Source organism: Mirounga angustirostris, unplaced genomic scaffold (assembly GCF_029215605.1).
Source record: "Mirounga angustirostris isolate CCGP_5_RB_7025 unplaced genomic scaffold, mMirAng1.0.hap1 SCAF_2, whole genome shotgun sequence".
NCBI lineage: Eukaryota > Metazoa > Chordata > Mammalia > Carnivora > Phocidae > Mirounga > Mirounga angustirostris.
Genome location: NW_026991710.1, coordinates 154,699,556 through 154,722,229, shown reverse-complemented (window position 1 = coordinate 154,722,229; position 22,674 = coordinate 154,699,556). Strand labels below are relative to the sequence as shown.

At 45.3% G+C, this 22,674-nt stretch overlaps 1 protein-coding gene across 4 annotated transcripts in view; it reads right to left on the bottom strand.

Moving 5' to 3' along the window:
- Window positions 1–999: 999 nt before the first annotated feature.
- ADRA1A (adrenoceptor alpha 1A) overlaps window positions 1,000–22,674 on the bottom strand; it is a 110,017-nt gene continuing 88,342 nt past the window's right edge. Inside the window, exons 2-4 of one of the 4 annotated variants that reach the window (XR_010409655.1) lie at window positions 6,297–6,679; window positions 1,898–2,007; window positions 1,000–1,788 (exon numbers count right to left, since the gene is read on the bottom strand). Coding sequence is in view for 3 of the 4 variants with exons in the window: in XM_045879548.3 (XP_045735504.3) it covers window positions 6,165–6,679 (515 nt within the window). In the remaining variant the exon portion in view is untranslated. Of the gene's footprint in view, window positions 2,008–5,289; window positions 6,680–22,674 lie in introns of those variants that run through there. The other 3 variants (XM_064585354.1, XM_064585355.1, XM_045879548.3) reach the window with 3 other exon arrangements.

Genomic DNA, 22,674 nt, shown 5'->3' with positions numbered 1-22,674 from the left:
CTATGGCTTGTGAACTAAGAATGGATTTTACATTTTTAGCTGGCTGTCCAAAAAAAAGCAAAAACCAAAAAAGAATGTGTGACAGAGAGCGTATGGCCCACAATGCCTCAAATATTTACTATCTAGCCATTTACAGAAAAAGTTTGCCAACCCCAGGTGTACATTAAATAGATTTTTATTTTTTTTAGTTGGTCTGGGAACACCCTTCCCCTCCCCCATCGGTAACAATGCTTCTTAGAAAAATGCGTTCTTGACTTGCAAGAGATGAACTTGGTACCCACCCAGCTCATGAGCTGGGGACTGTCTGTGCCTCTTTGCATTTTTTGTGCCCAATGCAGTGTCTGGTGCAGGAGAGGAAGCGAGCAGCTTGCTCACTATGATGAAGGGGTGTAACAACAACCCTCAGGCTCACTGAAACTTCCTTTGCAACCTTTGCATTCCCGAGGTCCTTAAGGTGTTAATCCCTGCAGGCTTTGCCTTACCCGTCACCCTGCTGAGCAAGCCAAGAGCCCCCTGCCCTGCTTGCTTCTTTAGGTCTGGTGCTGCCTAACTAGGGAGAAAGAACAGAATCACATCTGCTAGTCCTTTAGCCAATGAGAAAAGCATAGACAAATACGCACTCTGAACAATCTGGCATCGCCCAGCCTCCGGCAGGGATGTAATAGCAGAGAGGGTGCCAATGGAGCCGAAAATATGGATCAGAGATGAATGAGTGACATAGGAAATTCACGGTCTCGAGAAACACAGTGGACCCTGGGGATACCGAGGGCGTCACGGAAAACGGAGTCAGAGGCTGGATTTGGGGCTATCTGAAGCTTCCTCCTTAAGTCTCTATGTTTCTTCAGATGTTAAGAATAGATAATGCACCCTTCCTTAGCTTTGTCCCTCACAGGAAAGACCTGAGATAGGCGAAATTACTTGGCCAAGTGCAAAGTGTTACACAAATGGGAGGACATACTGTCTTAGCTTCTTTTCTATTGCATCTGAAGGCACCTCCCCTACTTGGGCTTCTTAATAGGTTGGCGCCTTCATTATTTTTTTTTCCTACAAATACAGTATGAACTTGCTCTTAGATTTTTCTTCTCACCTAATTAAGTCTGTATTTCTCATAGCTTAGCTCTAATCATTTCCAGCTTATAATGTGGCTCTGTTGACTGGAATATAGAGGGAAAGTGCTGTAAAGACTCCCGAGCCACAGGGAAAAACAATCATTTTGTGTTTGGAAATGAAGCAGCAAGCAGCTTCAGGGCAGTTCCTTGCTTGTCAGTTGCAGCAAAGTGTTAGGAAACCGCGCATCCTGCTTTGAGCGATGTCCAGGGTAAGTCTTCTCCTTCCTCCTCAACACCGCCCCCTGCCCACCGCCATACCCTTCCTTCTAGCCGGGAGACTCAGGAATCCATGTTGCGGTAGCAGAGAAGAAATAATATTTTCCTGCACAGAGCAGATGAGCTCCATCCTCAGCCCCCATGACATCTGGATCTGGGGTGGGGGGCACGAGTGAGGCCATGCTGATGGGAACAGGGGCAAGGGGCCTGGTGTCCTCTGCCGAAATCCTAATTTGCTTTTGCCAGCCCCGGCCCCCAGAGTCATCTCCATTCACTCAGCTTGCGGGGACTTTGGAGGGCCAGGAGGCCACTGTTGTCATTGTTTTTTGAAGACGGTGGACCCCGCAGCAGCCTGGGCTGAGCCCTGCTCCCCGGCACAGTGGGTAGACAAGGAGCAGGTGGCAATGGTGTTCCAACCAGGCTGGACCGGAGCTGTGTGCAGGTTGTTTCAGGGTTAAAAGTCCTAGTAGCATAAAAAGAAATCAGAGCAACAGTGAGCACCCCTCTGATGCCTTCCTACTAGTCACCATTGCCTTCTTTTCGGTCACCCTATTTTTGCTTGCAGAGTTTACCTTCCACGGGCTTGGGCTCCCTTCTCCCTTTGCTGACGCGCAGAGCTCTTTCCTTAATTAAGTCAACAAGTACTCATACGCAGAGGCAGCATCTCTTTTGGCAAGAGGACCTGTGCAGAACCAACCCCAGAAGCAAATGAGAATGTTTGTCAAGCTCGGATAAAGTAGGTGTGATCAAAGAGCGAATCATTACCTGCCCAAGCAAAAAGTTCCTAAAACCTTCTCGCTCCCAGGCGGTGGCCATGGGACCTCTGGGGCCAGAAGTTCTGCATGATGGGTTCAGTTTGAGGGGCCGAGGCAATCCGAGATACTCAGGGCATAAAGCTCTCACTTGCAAAAAGGAATCCAAGAACAAGTGGACGCCGGCTAATCCACAGCCATGGCTGCCAACTGGTTCTTCCTTTCCCAAGATGGCCTACGTCTCTGGCTACCTGGGGATCAGCATTGTGAGCCATTCCCCTACGGGGACACACATGAAATTCACGTTTGACATGCTATCTGGGCTTGGTGTAATTCCTGGGGAAATATCTATAATTCCTTCTCTCTCTCTCTCTCCAACTCAAATAAAAAAATAATGTTGGAGTACCGGGGACAGTGATGTTGCATTTATTATTTATTTTAAAAAGGGATATACTTCCTGAAAGTGTGCCAATTAACTCTGATTGGTAGTCAGTAACTCTAACATCCTATGCAACGTGTTTCATATCCACAACTGGGTTTTAACATTCTAGGCCAATGCAGCCTCTTCTGCATTCTCTTATATGCCCATCTGCTCCCAGTTTGATAGAATTTGTCTTTCTTGCAAGACCTGAATAACTTTCCATGTCATTATCCTCTAAAAAATGGTGCAGTCTGAAAGGTAGACTTGTAGGCACCAAACCCTTCTGATTCTGATCTGTTTTGGGGATTTGGCTAGGCTGGAGTTTGGCAGCATATGTATGGAGGTTGATTGGAAGGCAGATCCCCGAGAAACAAAATGTTAAAATGCTGCAAGGCTTCCTATCCTCAGCATCCCCAATCCAAACTGGGGAACATCCCTCCCCCCCCAACTATTTAGGAGGCAGAGGCACGGGAAAAACGTGTAGACTTTAGTGTTAGGCAGATCCAGGACTGAGTCATGGTTCCTCACTGGCCTAAGGCGAGTCCTTCATTACTCCCAACTATCAGATTTTTACCTTTGAAATAGAAAGGTGAAATTGCTACGAGGTTTAGAGCCAATGGGGTATAAAAGGTCCTGCCGATGCCTGGTGCACAGAAGAACCTAACAAAAGAAAACCTTACGAATATATTTATTTAGCCAAATATCACTTGTCCACCATGGCTGGACAAATCCAGGTGAGTAGTGAGAGTTTGAAGCCTTCATGTTGGCACCCACAAAGTGATGGCAAGCAGAACGGTCTTGGACAAGACAGGAGTAAAGGCAAGTGGAAGAAAAGTGATAAGCAAAATGCTTTCCTGAAATCCTGGCAATAGCCTGGGGAAATGTTCAAGTAGAGAGCTTCAGGGTCTCCCTGAAGGCATGCAGTTCGACCTGCAGAAGAAACTCAAGTTTGGCCTATCCCATAACGTCAAGTTGATTTTTTTTGCGAAGTTTCGATAGTCTCAAAGCAACTGCTTTTTATAACACATTAGAGAAAACATTGTGACCACTGTTGCTCTGGGTAAATTCTTCAAACTCCAAATAGAAGCAGTAAACATGTGAGTATAAATATGACAATCATTTGTTTAACTGTGACAATTTTAGAGTTTTTGGCATGCTCAAAAGGTACAGAGATTTTTGTGGATGGGTAAAAAATAACTCGAGTATTGTTTATCCCACTTTGACTAAGTCTTGGGTGACATTATCAATTTCTTGTAAAATTGGTGTATTTATACCTAATAGAACGTTATGGGAAAGGAAATAAATGTTAAAGTTTGCCTCCCTGGAGGGACTGGGGTTGGTGAAGAGTGTAGCAGATAATTCTTTATGGACCGTTTCACATGAATACAATTGACATGGTTTTATCTGATGACCAAACGATTTCCTAGTTGTTTATTTTGATTAGAAGTGGCTTCGGTGCTAGCTTTCTGGTAATCCTTAGCTTTCTAAAATCTAAAACTTAAATTTGTCTGGGAATGAGTTTAAAGGGAGCCATATTTTATGGAAGCAAAACTATTACCATTCTTTTCGTGGGGATGCCCTTCCTGTGAAGGGAAGCCTGACAAAAGGGGTTTTTAAAATTCAGATCCCGAAAGAAGCTCTTCTCGACAATGTAACTTATCTTTCCTATCAAGGCAGAAGACAAGCGCAGTTCACATACTCGAGTCCTTCCCTGATGCTTACGTCCATAATAGGACACTCACATCTGGTAGAGCTGTTATGGGACATGCGGACAGACCAGAAGAATCTAAAAATCCGGCCAATATCTGAAGCCAGAATCATAAGCACAAGGCATGGCGCCTGTCTGATCAGCAAGAAGACATTCCCCAGAAAAGGCTGAAAAAGCAAAATATTCAATAGCCAAGCACGACTGACAACAGCCTCAAATCCACATGCAAACATACCCCCTCCCCGCCCCCATGGCAGTGTGCAAAGATAATAGCCTTAAAGAAGCACTTGAAGAAATTTTCATTTTGCTGCATGGGAAGAAGAAAAGATAATGGGCCCCTACCTTGGCTGTGAAGGCTAAATAGGGGCCATAATCAACTTTGAAATTCTTAGAGGAAATTACTCCAATAGGGGGAAGAGGCTAACAGAAATGGTCAGTCAGCAGTTTTCGATCAGTGATTCTGGCCAGGAATTATGCCCAAACCATAAATCTTATTTTAAATTCTTATTGTGGGATGTGAAAAATATTTTAATTCTTTACATACGATAATCCTCTTCCTCTTTAGTCATATACCGAGTTATTAAGGTTAGCCAGAATTTGGTATACAGAAAGCAAAAGCAGCGCGTTCCCCAAGTTCCCATAGAAAGTGGGAATAGATGAAGTGAACGGGCTCCTGGATCTTTCACCAGAATAAATGGGCTTCTGTCGAAAACTATTTGCAAATTCCGGCTTTAGACGATTTTCTGGTGACCAGTCGGTATCCTCCCAAGCTAAGCATGTGTATCTCTCAAAGTTCGGGAAGGATACACCTGGATCCTAAGGCTCATTCCACCATGCTACCTGTGCATTCAGGGCTTTGAACCTCATTCCTTAGGCAGTGGGCGAAGCCGCGGAGGAAAAATGGAAGTCCGGAGGCGCCTTCCAAAATACTATAAGCTCTGGATTTTCATACTGGTGTTCTGGAAAAGGTAAGCGATTTGCCAAGAAAAGCCTTTCTAGGCCACATCGAAACGGCTGTGCACGAAGTTTGCAGCCTCTTAGCATGAAATTAGCACCCGCCCCACCCCACCCCAAACCCTTGATCTTTAAATGTTTCACAAGAAGCCTTCCTCCATTTGATCTTGGAACCGCTTACTGGAATTTTTTCTGCAGCAGGAAAGTTGAAAAAAAAAAAAAAACGACCCTCACCCCTCCTGTCTCCCATCAGGAAAAGCCATCTTTTCCCCGACTGTCTAGACCCAAGCATAGAGGAGCCTCCACGAGTTCCGACGCGTCATGAGGGCCCCTCACCCTCATCTTTAGGGAATCGGGAGCAGGAGCTGGTGAAATGGCAGCAAAAGGTAGATCTCACTGTCAAGTTGCACCCAAGTTAAGAAACTGGATATGGTCAGAAATGGTGGAGTTTAAAACGTGCTCTAAAAATAATGTGCCTGGATACTGGCCACCATCTTAAGGCTCTTCCTCTCCAGGCCCTCTCCTCGTAAATATCCAACGTGGCTGTCAGTAAGTTTAGCCTGAAAATAAAATCCCCTCACTCCATCAAGAAATAGCTCCAAACTTAGAGTGTGTGCTCAAAATATTCATGATGAAATCATAACCTTATATTTATAGTCTTTTGGATTGTGTATGACATTCTGTTTCCCATGGTGTTTTTCGTTGCAAGGGCCAGACGTGGAAAGCGGCCTCAGAGGATGACTGCGAGAGCATTAGCCTCAAGGAAATGCTGTTTATCATCATTTGCAGCCGGATGGTTGCGTGATATCCTCCTTCTTCCCTGAGCCCTACCCACCGCCCCAGAGTCGGGTCTCTTCCCCCCACCTATTCCCAGATGGTCCCCGGCCCCTGGTCTTGTCTTGTCATTCAGGAAGAGTGAACTGGCCTTCCAAGTAGGAAGTGGGGTGGGTGCCTAAGATCATTCTTTCCCCCCCAACCCCCTTCCTTCTGATCTTTCCTGTCCTCTAGACTTCCTCCCCATTTTCACTGAGGGAGATGGTGTGGATCTTAATGGTTGGAACTTGGTGGGTCTCTCCATGGCTGGGGGTCGAGGGCCCCACACAGCAGTACACCTGCAAAAAGCTTTTACTTCTCACCCGGGCTGTGGTGCAGGCTGACTGGTCTTTGGACACTGTACTCCTGGCAGATGCACGGGGCACTGAAGAGAAAAATTTCCATTCACAGACCCCATCCGTCTTGGAGATCTTATAGAAGGTCTCTCCTGATCCCACTGGGATGCGCACCAGGTCCTTGTGCTGCCCCTCCACGGCGTGGCTGGGAGGGTGCAGGGTATAGCCTGGGGTATGTTTAGACTGCTTTCTGCGGAGACACTGGATTCTCAAGACATTCTGGAAGGCCTTTTTAAACTCTTGACTGGAGCACGGGTATATAATGGGGTTGATGCAGCTGTTTAGGTATCCGAGCCAAAATGCTATTTTAAAAACTGTTTCTGAGGGCTTGAAATCAGGGAAGAAAGACCCTGGAAGAAAACACAGATTTGTACATATTATTTGCAAGCCAACAGGCCAACTGGCTAGGAAAACAAGCAAACAAACCAACACACTTATTTGTACGTCTCTCAAATGTTTCATGTGATTCCGAATGCGTCTGCGTTTCTCACATCTGACTGGCTAGCCCCTACGTGTAATATCCTCCGAGGCTGTTCTCACCTGGTTCCTATGTGCAATATCTATTATGGGAGCCAAACCCACTGGGTGGGTTTGTACCAGTTCTCATCAACATCGCTTGATGACTGCGATGAAGCTTTAAGTGATAAAAAAATGAAATTTAGGCTGAGTCCACATATGCGAATTGTTTTGACTGCATTTAAAAACAAGTTGGGGGATGCCTGTCAGTTAAGCGTTTGCCTTCAGCTCAGGTCATGATCCGGGGGTCCTGGGATCGAGCCCCGCATCAGGCTCCCTGCTCGGCGGGGAGCCTGCTTCTCCCTCTCCTCCCCGCTCATGCTCACTCGTCTCACTTGTGCTCTCTGTCACTATCTTTGTCTCTCTCTCAAATAAAAAAATAAAAATAAAATCTTTAAAAAAATTTAAAAAATAGAAACAAGTTGGAATCCATTAAAATAAGCCATATTAAAATGGGGTTACCTAAATATTCCCTTTGTTCTTTGATGTGGGGTTACATAGACACAGCCTAAGTTATTACGAATCCCTTCTCTCCCGAACATGGGAATTGTATTTTTTAATGAGAATCCAAAATTCACAAAGTATTGGCCTTGCCAACTTTCAGCCAGTGATTTTCTATTATGCCGAAATGATGACGATTATTGTTGATGATGCCTTTTGATGTTCTAGTATACTCCCCTGCTCAACATGCGCCAAGGGCTGCCAAATGCTTGTCCGGCACTTGACATTGAGGATCCTTCACAGTACCCAATGTAAGCTAGCTTTCTAGCATTAATACTTTTACTCTAACCAGACTCACTACCAACTTGACCCATCATGGATCATTTTTTGGTCCTCTCAAGTTGGGTCTTGATGTCTAAAATGTTCTTTCCCATCCTCTTTACCTGCTCAAGTCTTATCCATTAATTTACAGAGGGGGGGAGGGGAGTCAAGTTTCAGACCTCTTTACATCTTATACAGTAGCTGTCACCTAGATCTTGGTAGCAGAATGACAAAACAATGGAACCCTAAAGCACGAACAATCTTAGGGATTATCTTATTTAATTACCGAGTTTTCAAATTTAAAAAAAAACAATGATTAAAAAGTTGTCACAAACTTGATCGCTACAGTGAGGGATAATCCCACTGCCATGGTGATGGATAAAGGCATACAGAACTCACAGCGTTCTTTATTCTCTGCACCACTTTTTTCTTTTGCATCAACCTAAGGTCTTGATTTCACATCTTTCTTTTTCTCTCTGCTCGACAGACCCATCAGAGTCATGACAAACTGCTGGGTGTGCTTAAGATCCACTCTGGTGAACACTGCCCTGAAACTCAGCAGGGTATTTGACAAATACAAGTGAACGTGAACTCAAACATTATAGAACCAAAGAAGACAAAATGGTACGGTGGTGGATGGGAACATTTATTGCCTCTGAAACACACACACACATACAGATGATTGCTGTTACGTGAGAAAGTATTATTCTTTAACTCCAAACCACTTAATATTTTCCTGTAATGTTAATGGAACTTACTCATATTGAGTGCCTGGTTTGCAGTAAAATGCTTTAAATACAATTTAATCACCATTAGTAACATTAAGAATTATGGGACTCTTATCAATATCCCTACTTTAGACAAGGAAGAAACTGTGGTTTAATGGGGTTGAATAACTCAGTTCAGGTCACTCAGGCAGATAACTACTGGTAGAGCTTGGATGTGAAATTGGCCAGTTGGACTTTAGGATCTATGTTTCGTCATGGAATATCAAAATATACTGGAATAACACATCTCTTGAGAAGGAAGATGGTGTATGGGGAGTGATGAAGTGCACAGTTGGTGGAAGAGAAATTGGAAAGATGCTTTTTCAAACTTCATTTGAGAGGTGGAGAAAGTGGCCAATGCCAACATGACTGGTGGTTTAGTGTGAATATGGTCAGTTCTAGAAAAAAAATCATCTTACATTATGACACCTATATATTGTCCACTATTTCTTTCTAATAGTGACAGCTACAAGATTAAGGGAACCTGCTTCACAAAGGCACGCCTTGGCCTGGGCTTAATGAGAATATGAGCCTGGCATACCCTGTCTGGGGAGCTCACCATTCTGTACATCAGGTAGGCAGGGGATTGCAAAAAAAAAAAAAATATATATATATATATATATATATATATATGAAGTATGAATTATGAATGCGAGTGCTAATAAAGTGATTTGGGAACCCTGGAATTTCCCACAATCTCTTCAAGGACACTGTCCTCACAGAGCCCAGTTTTGCATTCATGAATCTCAAGAATTCTCTTCCTTCCCTTGAGCCCCCTCGAATTCCAGGTCTGGCTGACCCAGAGCCGGGCTCTAGGGTTCTCTATACACTGGCCTTCCTGCTGTGTCCATAGTTTAAGAGGTAAATACGGGTTTCCCAGTCTATGTGCTCAAAACACCATCTCCTCCCTGCAGCTAGGGTATTGGGTGAGACAGGGAGATGGTTAAAAAGAATTTACACCAAGATCAGAATGTCAGATGATCTCCAGCTTTAATGTTCCAGGGATATTGTCTTGGGTAATGCAAGCAAATCTCTAGATGTTGGCTTTTCAGACTAATCGAGAGATTCTTCTGGACCACAGGCCTTCATCGATGACCCCCTTTTAATTTATCCCATTAAGCGTGTGACAGCACCTAGATGTGTCGAAACCTAGCACGATCTGCCCATTCCCAATCTGACAATCCCACAGGGGCCGGTCGTGGGATTCATTTCTCCTACTGGCGTGTTCCTTCTCCCTTGGGTGGTGGGGAAGTTCTCCTTCAGCAGCTGCTCGTAGGTATGAGCAGAGGCACTCATAACTGTCCGCCGTCCTTCAGGAACTTTTCAAAAAGGTGAGAAAATCCAGCAAGGGCTGTTTCCCTCCTTATTCACATCCTTCGATCTCTTTCCGCCTTTCATTTTTACTCCCCTAGGACAGGGAGATTGAGCTGGAAAAGAGTTGCTGCTGTCTGGTCCCCAGCAGGGTTCCCTCATCCCTCCATCTGCTTCTCTGTCCAAACCTTCTCACTCAGGCACCGTCTTCTTGGCGATCCCCACTATTTCTATCCCCAGCCTCAATTTCTTCTCAGATCCCTTTCTTCTTGATGACGATGACACTTTTTAGAATGGGAAGGCTACTGAGTCATGCTTCTCCCTGCTTTCCACCCACCATGGCATGGAGCCCCAGGGTGGAACCCGCCGGTTGCGGGATGGTGCCTCTGACCCAGTCACTAGGCCGTAAACCCCCTCTGAGCCTACACCGCGTCAGTGTTGCTCGCTGGCGGAGTTCTAGAAGCCAGCACGATGCTGGCATCTCAGAGGCTCCCCCCAGTTACTGTTGAGTGAGCAACTGACCCCTGACCTCTCCATGACTCTGCTTCCTGAAGACGTGGCCTGGCTTTCTTTGCCTGACAGCTATAGCCCTGATTTCTCTTCCTGCTGGTGCCTTCCTTCTTTTTGTTTTATTTTTCTCTTCTTCCGCTTTTTCTGCCCAGTTTCTGTTCAAAACCAGAGGGTTTTCTCTGTGATGGTGTTTCACCTTTTCTTCCTTGCTGCCTTATCTGGTATCAAACGCTATCGTTGTTCTCATCATTGTTTCATAGGAAGAGCCAGACTTTTGAATGACCCTCAGGAGCATAGGGGCTCCCATTTCTCTTGTCAGCGTAGGCTGGCTGTGCTGTTCCACACCTCCTGCCCCCTGCCCAGACTCTGCTTCAAAAGGAGCAAACTGCTCCCAGCTTAATTCTCTGAACCCCTCAGCCTGCAGGTCATGTCATCCCTTGCCTGTGAATCTGCCTGGTTAAATTCTTGAGCTTTGGAAAATCCCCAAGCCCCTAGGGACTCATCTCTTCACTGAATTTCCTTCCACCACTTGGTCTGCTGCAGAATTTCTGGCTCTTTTCTTTTCGGGACCCTCCAAACATCTTGGTGAACTAAAATTTGGCCAGACGAGGTGGGTACAGCGCGAGTTTACCCTTGAACACCATCCACGCCTTCACCCTTGGAGATTCAGAACCCTCACCTCCACTGCTGAGGCCTCTACATTTCAAGGGGAAATTCGAACTAATGGCTTCAAACGATGCTACCTATGTCTCGTCACTCAATGTCCTCTCCATTGGGAACATGTGACCTTTCATTTCTGACCCAGGGCTCATCTGTAGGCTTATGATGGGGGCCACTGGGAGCCACTCAAGTGAAGGCTTGGCCACCTGGAGTCACATTTTAGCTACCAAGTGACAGCAATGTTTTCTCTCAATGCCCCCAACACAAGAGAAAACCAGTTTTTCTGCCACTGTTGGTCTCCTAAGTGAGTTTTCTCCCCCAGTGCTTCAGTTCACTCTAAAAAGCAGTGAGGATCCAAATGGAGTTCTCAAATTCCAACTCAGCACTGGTCATGAGAAGGTTCTTCTTGAGTTCAGCTCTCTCAGAATCAGGGTGACTTGGTATGGAAGCAGAAGGCTAGGAGTCAGTGTTCTTGGTTCTAGTCTTCCAGCTTCTATGCTTCATTTCACCCACCTGCAAACTTCTCATCTTAATGACAACTTTGGGAGAGACCGGGTTATGATAAGCTCGAATTAGCCGGAGTCACAGATTGCCAGAACGTGGAGAGTGGCAGGCAGAAACTTAGCACCTAGCCAGCACCGACATCCTTCCTTATAGATGAAGACAGTGAGGCCCGGGAGGGGAATGGTTTCCACAGAATCACCTGACTCATTGGTGGTTCAGCCAGGCCTAGACCCAGACTCCGCGTAGTTTCACCCATTTCCACTCCTGATCTTGGGTTCCATTTAGCAACACCGCCATGGCCCAGGAAGTGTTCATGGCAGTTCTGTGCAGCTGTTGTCATAGGACAATGACAGGTTTTTTCAGGGACCATGAGAAACAAAGGGGAGGAGAGCAGCACCATCAATAACGACAGCATTTAAAAAGTCATAATGTAGTGTTCAGACCCTGGAAAAAAGCACAGTGGGTGATGATCTTGGAATGACCCATCTGCAGGGTATCACATTCTGAAAATTGGAGTTTAAATGACTCTAATTAAAAGAATGTGGACTCCAAAGGAGAAGCTAATGTTATGTGACACTGGGAGCAAATGACCCTTAATTGTTTCTCCCCATCCAACCCGTGGTCTCTCTGTGCATGTGGTACTGGTCTGTGACTAGTATGCAACCGATGAACAGAGGAGAGACGCGAGCTGTTGCACAAAGAGGCAGCCAGGGCCCCAGGCCAAGGAGTTCCAGTGACAAGCAACATTCAGGCCAGATCAGTGGCATCTTCTTGCCCGAAAGAAAACTCTGCCCCACTTAACAAAACCCCAGAGAAGAGCTGTCGGAATCGAAGGATAAGTGCAGGACCAAGTTTCTTGTCATCCCAGAGTCCACCAGAGGCCTCTGTGTTGGGCTGCCAATTTGGCCATGTCTGAGTGACATCCCTGAGCCCTCCAGAGGCTCATCCAGGGACCACCCTTGGGTGGTTCTCAGCCAGACAGGAGACTACGTTCTCCACCTAGAATCATGGTCAGGAATATCAAAGAATGCTGGCCAGATGGACCACAAGCTAGAACCCTAGGCTCTCAACTGAACATTCATGGATAGACTTCCCATGAAATGAAATACAAGTCCACCTACGCACAGAGATTCATTTTCCTGAGGAGAGGACTCCAGCTTCCATCGGCTTCCCACCGTGGTCTTGGGGACACAGAACTTGGCTAAGCCTGGCTCCCAGATCCTGAGAACAAGCCGTACCTCCAGCCGGCACAGCTCACTGAGCCCATTTATCCTGATGACTGCATCAAGCTTACAAACGGGGCAAGGGGATGTTAGGTCCACACATCTTTAGAAGGACCTGCTCTTCTTTTCTTCTGTTTAACTGAGGCTTGAAATAGTGTAATTCTGGTCTTGTGCCTGTTAGGGAAGTAATGTGGTTGCTCCTTTCAGAGAGTTAATATGTTGAGTCTCTTCTGAACTTTCTGGCAGGAAGTTGGGCTAGCGGTCAAGGGGAGGAAGGCTGTGTGCGAGGGTGCAGTATGGGTAAAGATGCACATTATGTGCTGGGTACACAGCACTGAACAGAACAAACCCTGGGTGCTCTGGGGACTGCCCAGTGCAGATGGGAGTGCTGCCCCTTTTCCCTTTTCCCAGAGACTGGGGTTACTGGTCTACGCTTTCTAGTGTCAAGAACCACTGCTTCTTCCAACCCAGGCAAGGAAAGAAGTCACCTGGGGGGAACATTCTTTCATACCTCACAGTTCTGCAAGTGGGAGACACTCTTTAATGGGACCCTTCTGGGTGGCTGAGTGTGGCTCTGCAGAATTAGGGATTTTACTCTGGAAGAGTCCAGGCTGCTAAAAGCAAAGCTCTACGAAGGGTTTCTCTCACCAGCTATCAAAGCCCCAACCAGTATTCCTCCTTTCAGAGGGTCTCCCGGAACACACGTATTCAGCCCCAGTGCTCGTGATAACCCGGGGAAGAACTCGTGCCCAGCTGGGCTAGACCCGCTGCACAGTTCCCTCAAGAGCATCCCGTGTAGTGTGTTTCCTTTTGCAATAATCAATAATTCAAACACTTTCAAAAGACAGCAAGATTCCCGCCCCCCCTTTACGTAACAAACAATAACTTGATCGGGGAAAACGCTAGCAATTAAGCGCTCATGTTCTTTTGTAGGTTGTCTCCTTAAAAGCGCTCTCCTTTCATAAATCAGCCCATTTTCCAAATGTTGCCACTTTCATCAAGGTCATCACTGTTTCATGAGTCTACCATTTGAAACACCTTATCATCTCCACCCAAGAACTTTCTCCAGCCACCTGGTCTAAAGAAGAGTAGTCCTCAAGCTAGCGGGTTGCTTCTTTCTTTTGTGGCACATATCCTGGTTTGCAAGCTTTTGAAAATGTTTTTCATGTGATGAGGACTTTTCAGATTTACTCTCTTAGCGCCTTTTAAGTATGCAATACAGTGTTATTAACTGTAGTCCCCATGATCCCCAAGATGTACATTATATCCTGTGACTTATTTGTTTAATAACTGCAAGTGTGTACCTTTTGACGCCTTCGCCCATTTCACCCACCTGCTGCCCCCCTGCAAGTTTTCTTGTTTTCTATGTTTTCTTTGATCGACTGTGCTCCAGAGTGTGCAATAAGCTCGGAGGGGCGGGGGGGCAGCTGTCGTTCCCCCTGTAGGGCAAGCCCAGGGGCTGGCTCAGTCCTGGAAAGGAGTATGCCTATTTGACTCCTCCTCCTCTTTGTCTCTTCTATTCCAGCCAGTCACCAAGCTTCCTGATGTTTTCCTTCCAAACTCCTTTTTAAGCCTTGCCTTTCCCCTCCACAGCCATCCCCGCTCCCCTGCATTGTGGCAGCGGAGCATGGAGGACCTCTTCGCTTCCAGCCTTGCTCAGTGCTGAGCCAAGAGTGCCCGACTCGTCACCCTGCAGCCTTGTGAGGATGGTGCCACTTTCCCACTCAGAAACCTAGGGAGTTCAGGACCAGGCACCAAGAAGGCATGGATCGTCGTTTAAAGCTGGGTGAGTCACTTGCCCCTCCTGAGCCTCAGTTTCTACTTCTGTGAGATGAAAGGTTTCCACCAGGTCATGGTTACCACCCCTTGCCCCCTATAAAAACATTCACCTCTAGGAAAACTGAAACAGTCAAAAGTGAGCATCAGGCCCATGTCAGGTGGGATGGTTAAGGAGCCCTGTGGGGGATGGCCAGAAGGGAAAGGGGCAGACTGGAAGGGAGGGCACCCAAGGTTTGGGGTTAGGTTTTGAGGAGGACATAGTAATGTCCTTCCTGGCGATTTGTGTCTAAGCTGGAGGGGAAGAGGGGCGGAGAGGAGACATCCAAGGGCTGTGGTCATGAGCCACACCTGCGAAGGAGCTCATGCAACCCCCAGGCCCATTGACGAGTTATGCTGAGTGGGGAGGGCTTTTGCTCTTCTGCACGGGGCACAGCAAACTCAGGCTGCTGGTGGCTCTAGGCTCCTGTGCCCCTTGCTCATATGGGGGCTGCACACATGCACATCTAGGGCCTGAGAGGCTCTGACACTGATCATCTGGTAATCTCCAAGGGGATGGCAGAGACAGAGAAGAAAGTGATGGAAGCCATGAGGCAAAATTTTCAGAAATAACTAGAAGGGAGGGAGGCTTTTCAAGGGGCTCAGTAACACAGTTAAGGGAACCTCATAATGGTGAGATCTGTCAGGATGTGCGCTGTGAATTATCTTTGTGCTGCTGCTAAGATCAAATTCAAGCTTATCACCTGTCATTCCAGGCCCTTCATCATGCGGTGTCCCCAGCCTTACACAACCTCCTCTCCCACTACTCATTCATTCAACAAAATGATTTGCTTAGTACCCTCAGTGAGGTAGGCGCTGTTGTAGATACTGGACATAGAATGGTCAGGAAAATGAGTACGGTTCCTGTTCTTGGAGTCGTTCTGTGAGGATTTCCAATAAGTGCCCATGAAATTGAAATGGTGGTGGATTTCCAACACCAAGGCTTTCTTCTTGCCATGGTAGACTGTTCGCCGTAACTCTGTTAATCCACCAAGGTGACTATGGCCTCAGCTCACGTGGTTCTTGCCTTCGTTCTCCTGCTCCTCTCTCAGTGACTGAGCCTCTCCCCCGTATCCTTTCCAACTGGAATCCATTCCGATTGTCGATCTTCAAAGCTGTGTTCAAAATCCAGCTCACCCATGAACCCTTCCTGCCTGGCGGTCTATCTCGTTTTCTCCCCATTCCCCCTAAGCATTGGACCTTAGCACTTTTCTCTGTAGTACTCATCACCACCTTATATACTTATTTCTTACCCTCCCTTTTTCTTGACTATAAACTTCCTGAGGGGCAGAAGTTTCTGTCTTTCCATGTCACCGCTGTATCCTCACACCTATGGTAGTTTACGGCATATTGTGGAGCCACAGTAAACACTGCTGCATGGATGACTCAGTCCATCCTGCGGTTCTAGTCTCTCCAAAGACACACAGCACTTCTTAGCCCTCACTTACATCTCCCTCAGTGATGAACATGATTCTTAGTACTGCCTCAGCAGGTGACATTTGTTGATAGCAGAAAATGGCATTTTGAATAAAATTCCTGCTTCAAGTACTTAGAGCTGGAAACATGGAACAAGAGGGGCTGTCTTACCTCACATTCCAACACTTTATCTTGCCGACCTTCGAGACGCTTGTATTTACATAAAAACAAAACCATTCTACAAATAATTTTATACAGCTAAGTCACAGGTACTACCTGAAATTATGACTTCCAGTGCTTATAAAGACATTTGATAGGGTCTTGCAAGAAAGGCCGAAGCCTGTAATTAAGATGAGATCGTCATCAGCAGCCTCTCCTTTTTGTGGGATGGGAATCCAAGGCCAAACCCCACAAATCCGAAGCAGTGACACAAACAATCAAAATCGGTCACCCAGGGGGGCAGCACGGGAGATTCTCAGAAGGATGTCCCTGCACGGTCCGCTTAAAGGCTAAGGCCGGTTTCATTCCAGGTTCTTGCCGGCAAGGACATGAGTGAGTCGGCCGGTGCTTATATGGTAAGAGGTAAACAGGTGAGGAGGCAGATGGACTTTTGGTTCTGGACTGCCTGTAAAGATGCCAAATCCGAGTTCTCTGGATAATTCTCTACTTGGAAATGACATCCCTGGTCCTCTCACTGGGTCACCCAGAGGCATGTCCCCTGATGCTATGATCATCCTCCAGGAATATCGTCTCTCCCTGTTTCAGGCAGAACAGGAATGATACTGTGATCTCCACTCCCAGCACTGGCACACCCCCGCCCTGCTCAGGTTAAGCCAGGGACGGAGGTTGTCTGTGGACCCTGCTTACCTCTCCGCAGTCCTAGACTCAAGCGGGACCAGACCAGCTGAGTGCTTCACTCACCTGCATCAAAAACAGGTGGTGTTCAAACTAACAATGTATATGCGTAGGCATCTCAATAGCTTGTTTTCAAAATAAAAAGTGTCTTTTTGGAAGCCATAACATGGCTTCTAAATATAGCTGGGCAAACCAATTTTAAAATGCAAAAGGGACTGGAAAAATTTTCTCTTTAGTTTTAAAAGGCAGTAGAGTATGGCACTGTTTTGATTACAGACATCTTTGAAAAGCAGAATTGACCATGCTTCCGTCTTTCAGTATAAATGCGATACTGAGAAATCTCAGTTTTGCTGACAGGGGACAACCTCACTCTTTCCAAACCTAGCCAAGCCTTCTGCAGTCTCAACTGAGAACTGTCTGATAGTCAAACAGGGAAGAAAGACATCGGGGAAGCTTACCCATTTCTATGGCTTCAGTTTCTTTCTTTGCCTTGATGACTGTCAAATCTCCATCCTGGTCCATCTCTGGCTCCTGAGCTCTGGTTCTGTACATTCAACTATTACCAGACATCTTTCCTGATGTTTCCAAACCGTCTCATCCTTAACATCACCAAACTGAACTCATCTCTCACAAAACCTACTCTTTCTTCTCTGCTCCATCCTCAGTAGATGGCACCCTTTCCCCTAAGTTGTACCAGCCGGAAACCACCATCACCCTCAACTCTCCAGTCTCCCACCTCCTTGGCGACATCCAATCTCCCAGACCAGACTGCTGAGCCTTCTTTCTCCTTGTCCCCATCCATCTTAGTTCAGGCCACCAGCATCTCCAGCTTATCAGCTCACTAACTGAGCTTCCTGTTTCTAGCCTTACATCCTTCCAATCTACTGCCCCCATTGTAGCCAGAGAAACAAACTTGATTATATCTTCCTTGATCAAATCATTTCAATGACTCTTCACTGAATGCGAGATCAAGTACAAATTCTGTACTATGACTTATTAAGTCCACAGGTCTGGGAGACTGAAAATCCACTTTCTAGATAAGTAGTTAGTAGAGATGGTGATCCAAATGCCCAAAGGCTCCAGTTAGTATTACAGAAAAGTAGAAAATTATTAACCAATAGGAGTTGAATATTTGCATAATTGTTAATGCAACTAAGTGATACAGTATCTTTAGTTCACTAGGATGTGGTTGGGGGTCATAGTGGTTGATGTATCATAGTTTAATCCTAAGGAATAAATATATGGCATCCAGAAGGCAGCTTGTCCACTAAAAAGTCTTCCCAAGGCCAGAGCGTAGAAACCACTCATGAATTTTCAACTGTTCAGTGATTCAAGATAATGGTTTTGCAAAATTCCTGGGTCTGGGAAACAGAGAGGGAGACAAACCATAAGGGACCCTATAATTGTTCTATAGGAAACAAATGGAGGGTTGCTGGAGAGGAGGTAGGTGGGGAGAATGGGGTAACTGGGTATTGGGCATTAAGGAGGGCACTTGATGGAATGAGCACTGGGTGTTACATGCAACTGACGAATCTCTAAATTCTACCTCTGAAACTAATAACACACTATATGTTAATTAAATTGAATTAAAAAAACCCAACTTCCCGAGTCAGGAATAAAGATGCCTGAAAGATAAACACAGACAGTGGGGAAGAAAAGCCAAAGACGGGGACAAGTACATTTGAGGCTGCCTGAAAAGAATGAATCCTCATGGTGTGGTGTGATGTTCTATTACCCCAAACAGTCACATTTTTAAGGAAAGGTTGTTACCCACTGTCATGACTCCCCTCTGAAATGACCCACCCAATATTTGCTCAGATCAGGTGATTAATTCAGAACACATCCGCTAACTGTGAACAGTCATTTCTGGATGTACTGCTTGGAACAGTGGCCTTCTGGAGCACCTGCAGCAAAGCTGGCTTCATTCCCCACACAGGTGGTCAAGCCGCAGGTTTTCTCCCCGGGCTGTAGTTGTCAACTCGTCTTTCATTCACAGACACATTTTCACGGGAAGAGAAGAACACTACCATAGTTTGTCAAAATGAAAATAATGATGTCCCTTGTTTTTGTTTATTCCAGTTTGATTCTGGTGAGTTAGAAGTTAGCTCCACTTCATGTCCCAAGATAGGTGTCAATGTTACCAAGTGGATGGCACAGAAACATATTAGAATCTGGGGGCTCTGACAGGGTTCCATTTTCCTAAAGTTTTTTTTTTTTTTTTTTCCCCCACAAGGCTTCCATGTATCTAGGAATAACTAGAGGGAGGCTGCTAGGGGCAAAGAGACCAACTAGGAGACTAGCACATGGGTCTGCCTCAGAATTCTGACAATGGCTAGAAGCTATGGGAGGACAGATTTGGGCTGCCCTGGACGTTGGTCCTATCAATGAAAGTGTCCTAGGGTAGGATGGATAACCAATCCTTGAGGTATCATACTGGGGATTCAAGCATCATCAAGCATCCTATTAAGATATTCTTGAAGGTACATTCAAACCCTGAAGTTTTAGAACTTCCTAAGCAAGCAAACACTACTGGGAAAGAAAAGTTGGCTGTTCTGAATGCCTTGCTTCCTTTTCAATATGGCAATAAAGAAATTGTGGGCTGGAAGCATTTTAAGAGGTACACACATATAAGAATGTGGACATGTTATCGGATCTGACAAATGATTTGCTTAGCATGATTTACCTTTTTCTGTGAGTGGGAGTAGTCTACATATAGTTGAACAGTTCCTAAATTTTGTTCATTATAACGTGGGATCCAACAGACACATTTTGATCTAAATTGTTGTTGGAATCATTTACAACCACCTCCTATAAACCCTTGAGGCACCAAAAGCCAAGCTGACATCCAGGCTACAAATGGATAAGGATGTAAACATGCAGAAAGGGTAAGACACTTGCTCAGGGTTACAGAGCTGGTGAGCAGGAGGAATAGATTAATAACTCTGGTCTTCACTTCAAAAATCTTTCTATTAGTAATACATTAAAATTTTCAATTGCAAGAGGAGATGTATATCCAGTTATTTGGGAGCTTTCAGAGAACCAACTCTAAAAAATATGGATAGTTTCAAGATTAATTTCTGCAGCTAGCATTTAGACATCAGGTGTATAGTTTGAGTCCTTGCTTAGTTTTTGAGCTCATGATCCATATATGCATTTCTACTTAGATTACTTACAGGAACTTTGATATTAATGTGTGTAAAATGACACACCCTAATCTGCTTGTCTTCTAGTGTTCCCTGTCTCTATAAATGATTATTAACATTCACTCGTTTGTGACAAAACCCTGGCGGTCAATCCCAATACCACCTTCTTGATATCTCCAGTAGATGATACTACCTAATATCGCCCAAGCCTTTCCATATCTCTCTAGATCACTGTCATGGCCTAATCCAAGCTGCCACCATATGTCACTTGTAAGGTCCTTCTCATTGGTCTCCTGCATGCAAACATAATCCTCCCTTTTCTCTAGGATGATTTTTATGAAATGCAACTCCAGTGTGGTGACATCTCTGTTTATAGGTCTCAAATGCTTCCTGGTGCTCTTAGATGAAATCCACAATCACTAACATGGCTCACCAAGCCAAATGATTTGGTCTTCCCTCCCTCTTCTGTCCTGCCTTGCATACCTTCCTTGACTCCTCCTCTGATCACTCTGATCTTCTCTTGATTCATGCAATGTTTCTGTGCCTTAGGACCGTTGTACCTGCTCTTCCCTTTGCATGGAATGTTGTCTCCATTTCCATTGCCTTCGTGGTGCTAATTCCTCTTCATCCTTTAGGTTTTTGCTTAAATTCCACTTCTTCAGGAAAACTATTTGTGATCCCCTCCTACCCACCCACACACCCCAGCTGACAGGCTAGGACAGGTTCTCTTGTTAAATGCTACCAAAGCATCCTATGCTTTTCATTCACTGCACCTGTCATGGTTGTTTTTGTAAGATTACATGTGTGATAATTTGCTCAATGACTCTCCCTATACATATAAATTTCATCAAGATAGGAATTGTACCCGATGCATTGTAGGTGTTTAGTAAATCTATCTATTCATGAATAAAATAGACATTCATCGAGCACTTATTACATGCCTGACATCATACAAGTTATTTCACAAACATTATCCAATTTAATTCCCCTGTACAGCCCTATGTGAATATATTATCAACGTCATTTTACAGATGAAGAAAATGAGGCTTAAGGAGTTTAATTCACAATTAAGGGAAATGTCTGAGCTCAGATTCAAATCCAGAGCTCATGCTTTTAACCTTCAGATTATGCTACCTAAGAAAGAGTCAGTCTGTGCTTTACTGGCTTTACAGTGAAAATAGTGCTAGTGTACTCAAAGTTCAGTACAAAACCAATCACCTGAGGGGCTAAGAAACTGAATCACACATTTCATGTCCTATTTTTCAGAAAGCAGAGAAATGTGTAACTCAAATCATTAGAACAAAAGCAAATTCTTGAGCATTCATAATTTTGTTTGATCAGGATAGACATGGTTGGTCAGGTGCAAAACCACAAACACTATATGCTGTCAGAGAATCTTTTGACAAAACTCCCATTAATAAAATACGCCTAGACAACAATCAGATAAGACTAGGTCAGAAGGTATGACTGATCACTTGTAAACACTAGACAAAGTCCGGACCTAAAAGGAGAACTGAGATCCATAGCTCCTGAACATGGACAGTAAGGGAAGCGTGAAGGAGAGCGAATGGAAATCGTTACTGTCTATCGTGCTGCGTAAAAACACCGATTCCTGCCACAGGCTTTTAGCGGCTCTGTGTTCCCTGGGAAGGAAATCCTGACAACTCACTTACTAGTCTGCTGATGAGAGCAAGTTTCGTCCCTTGTCTGGGCCTCAGATCCCACACCCTTGTGGGCACAGTGGCTGGTTGTAAGCATTCATTCCATTTGAGCTATGCCTTCTTCCCTCTGTCTGTTCCGCATCCTCAGGGTCTCCTGCTTAGTGTTCATCTTGTCTCTTTTCAACCTTCAGGGATACTTTCCAAGGCCAGAAACCAGACATTCTGACTATCTGAGTTTGTCTTTGTATCGAGATGCATCTGGAGTTCTTCTTCTGGCTCTAAGGCTCTGGTCACCTGTGAGCCCTCCCTGATAACCTGTGCACTCGATGATCTCCTTAAACAATGGCCGCCAGTCATTTGGTCAGAGCAGCTGTTCTGAGAATCCCCAAGTACCTCGACAGAACTTTGACTGTTATTTTATTCAGTGTACTGGGGAAAAGGTATGTCCACAGCTGACATATGTTCACATTTCTTGGATAGCCCTGTTGCCCAATAATACTCAATTTTGGCTACAAAAAGGAAAGGTATAATTTTGTCCATATGAAGATTTTCTTGGACTCGGTTGAATCCAATTAGGCAAATGACAGGTGCTTGTCCACGTTGTGCTATGTCCAGACTGGAGCTAGGGCTGCATATTTGTTACACTGCATTTCTCTCCGGAACTCTTTCCTCTTGAAGGGACATCTGGCCTTCTACCACACAAGGCACTTTGTTTTTTGGTTTTGTCTGTTTTAGATGAAGAGGCTCCTAGGAGGTAGACATGGTTTTGTTTTTGTTTTGCAAATTTTAAAGCTTTTTAAGTGTTGTGCGCTCATAATACCTACAAGAGTTCTTCAGAACTCCATTAGGGTGATGGTGGTGGTTTGAGGGGTAATGACTATGATAGCAGGTGTAAATTACTGAGCATTTTCAAGTTTCTGGCTTTGTATTTAGTACGTTACCTTATTGCCTTATCACACCCTGTAAGGTATAGACTGTTTCTTCCCATTTTACAGATAGGGAAAACAGGACTTAGGGTTTTTAATAACTTGCCAAAGAACAAGCAGCCAGTGAGAGTGAAACTGGGTTCCAACCCACTGCTGCCTGGCTCCCCCTAATACTGAACCTGCTGAGAATCTTCATTGCCCCCTGTCTGGCTTCTCTGCTGCAGTACTGGGTGTTTACCACTAAATTTCCACAGGCAAAGTGAGATCCTGATTTAG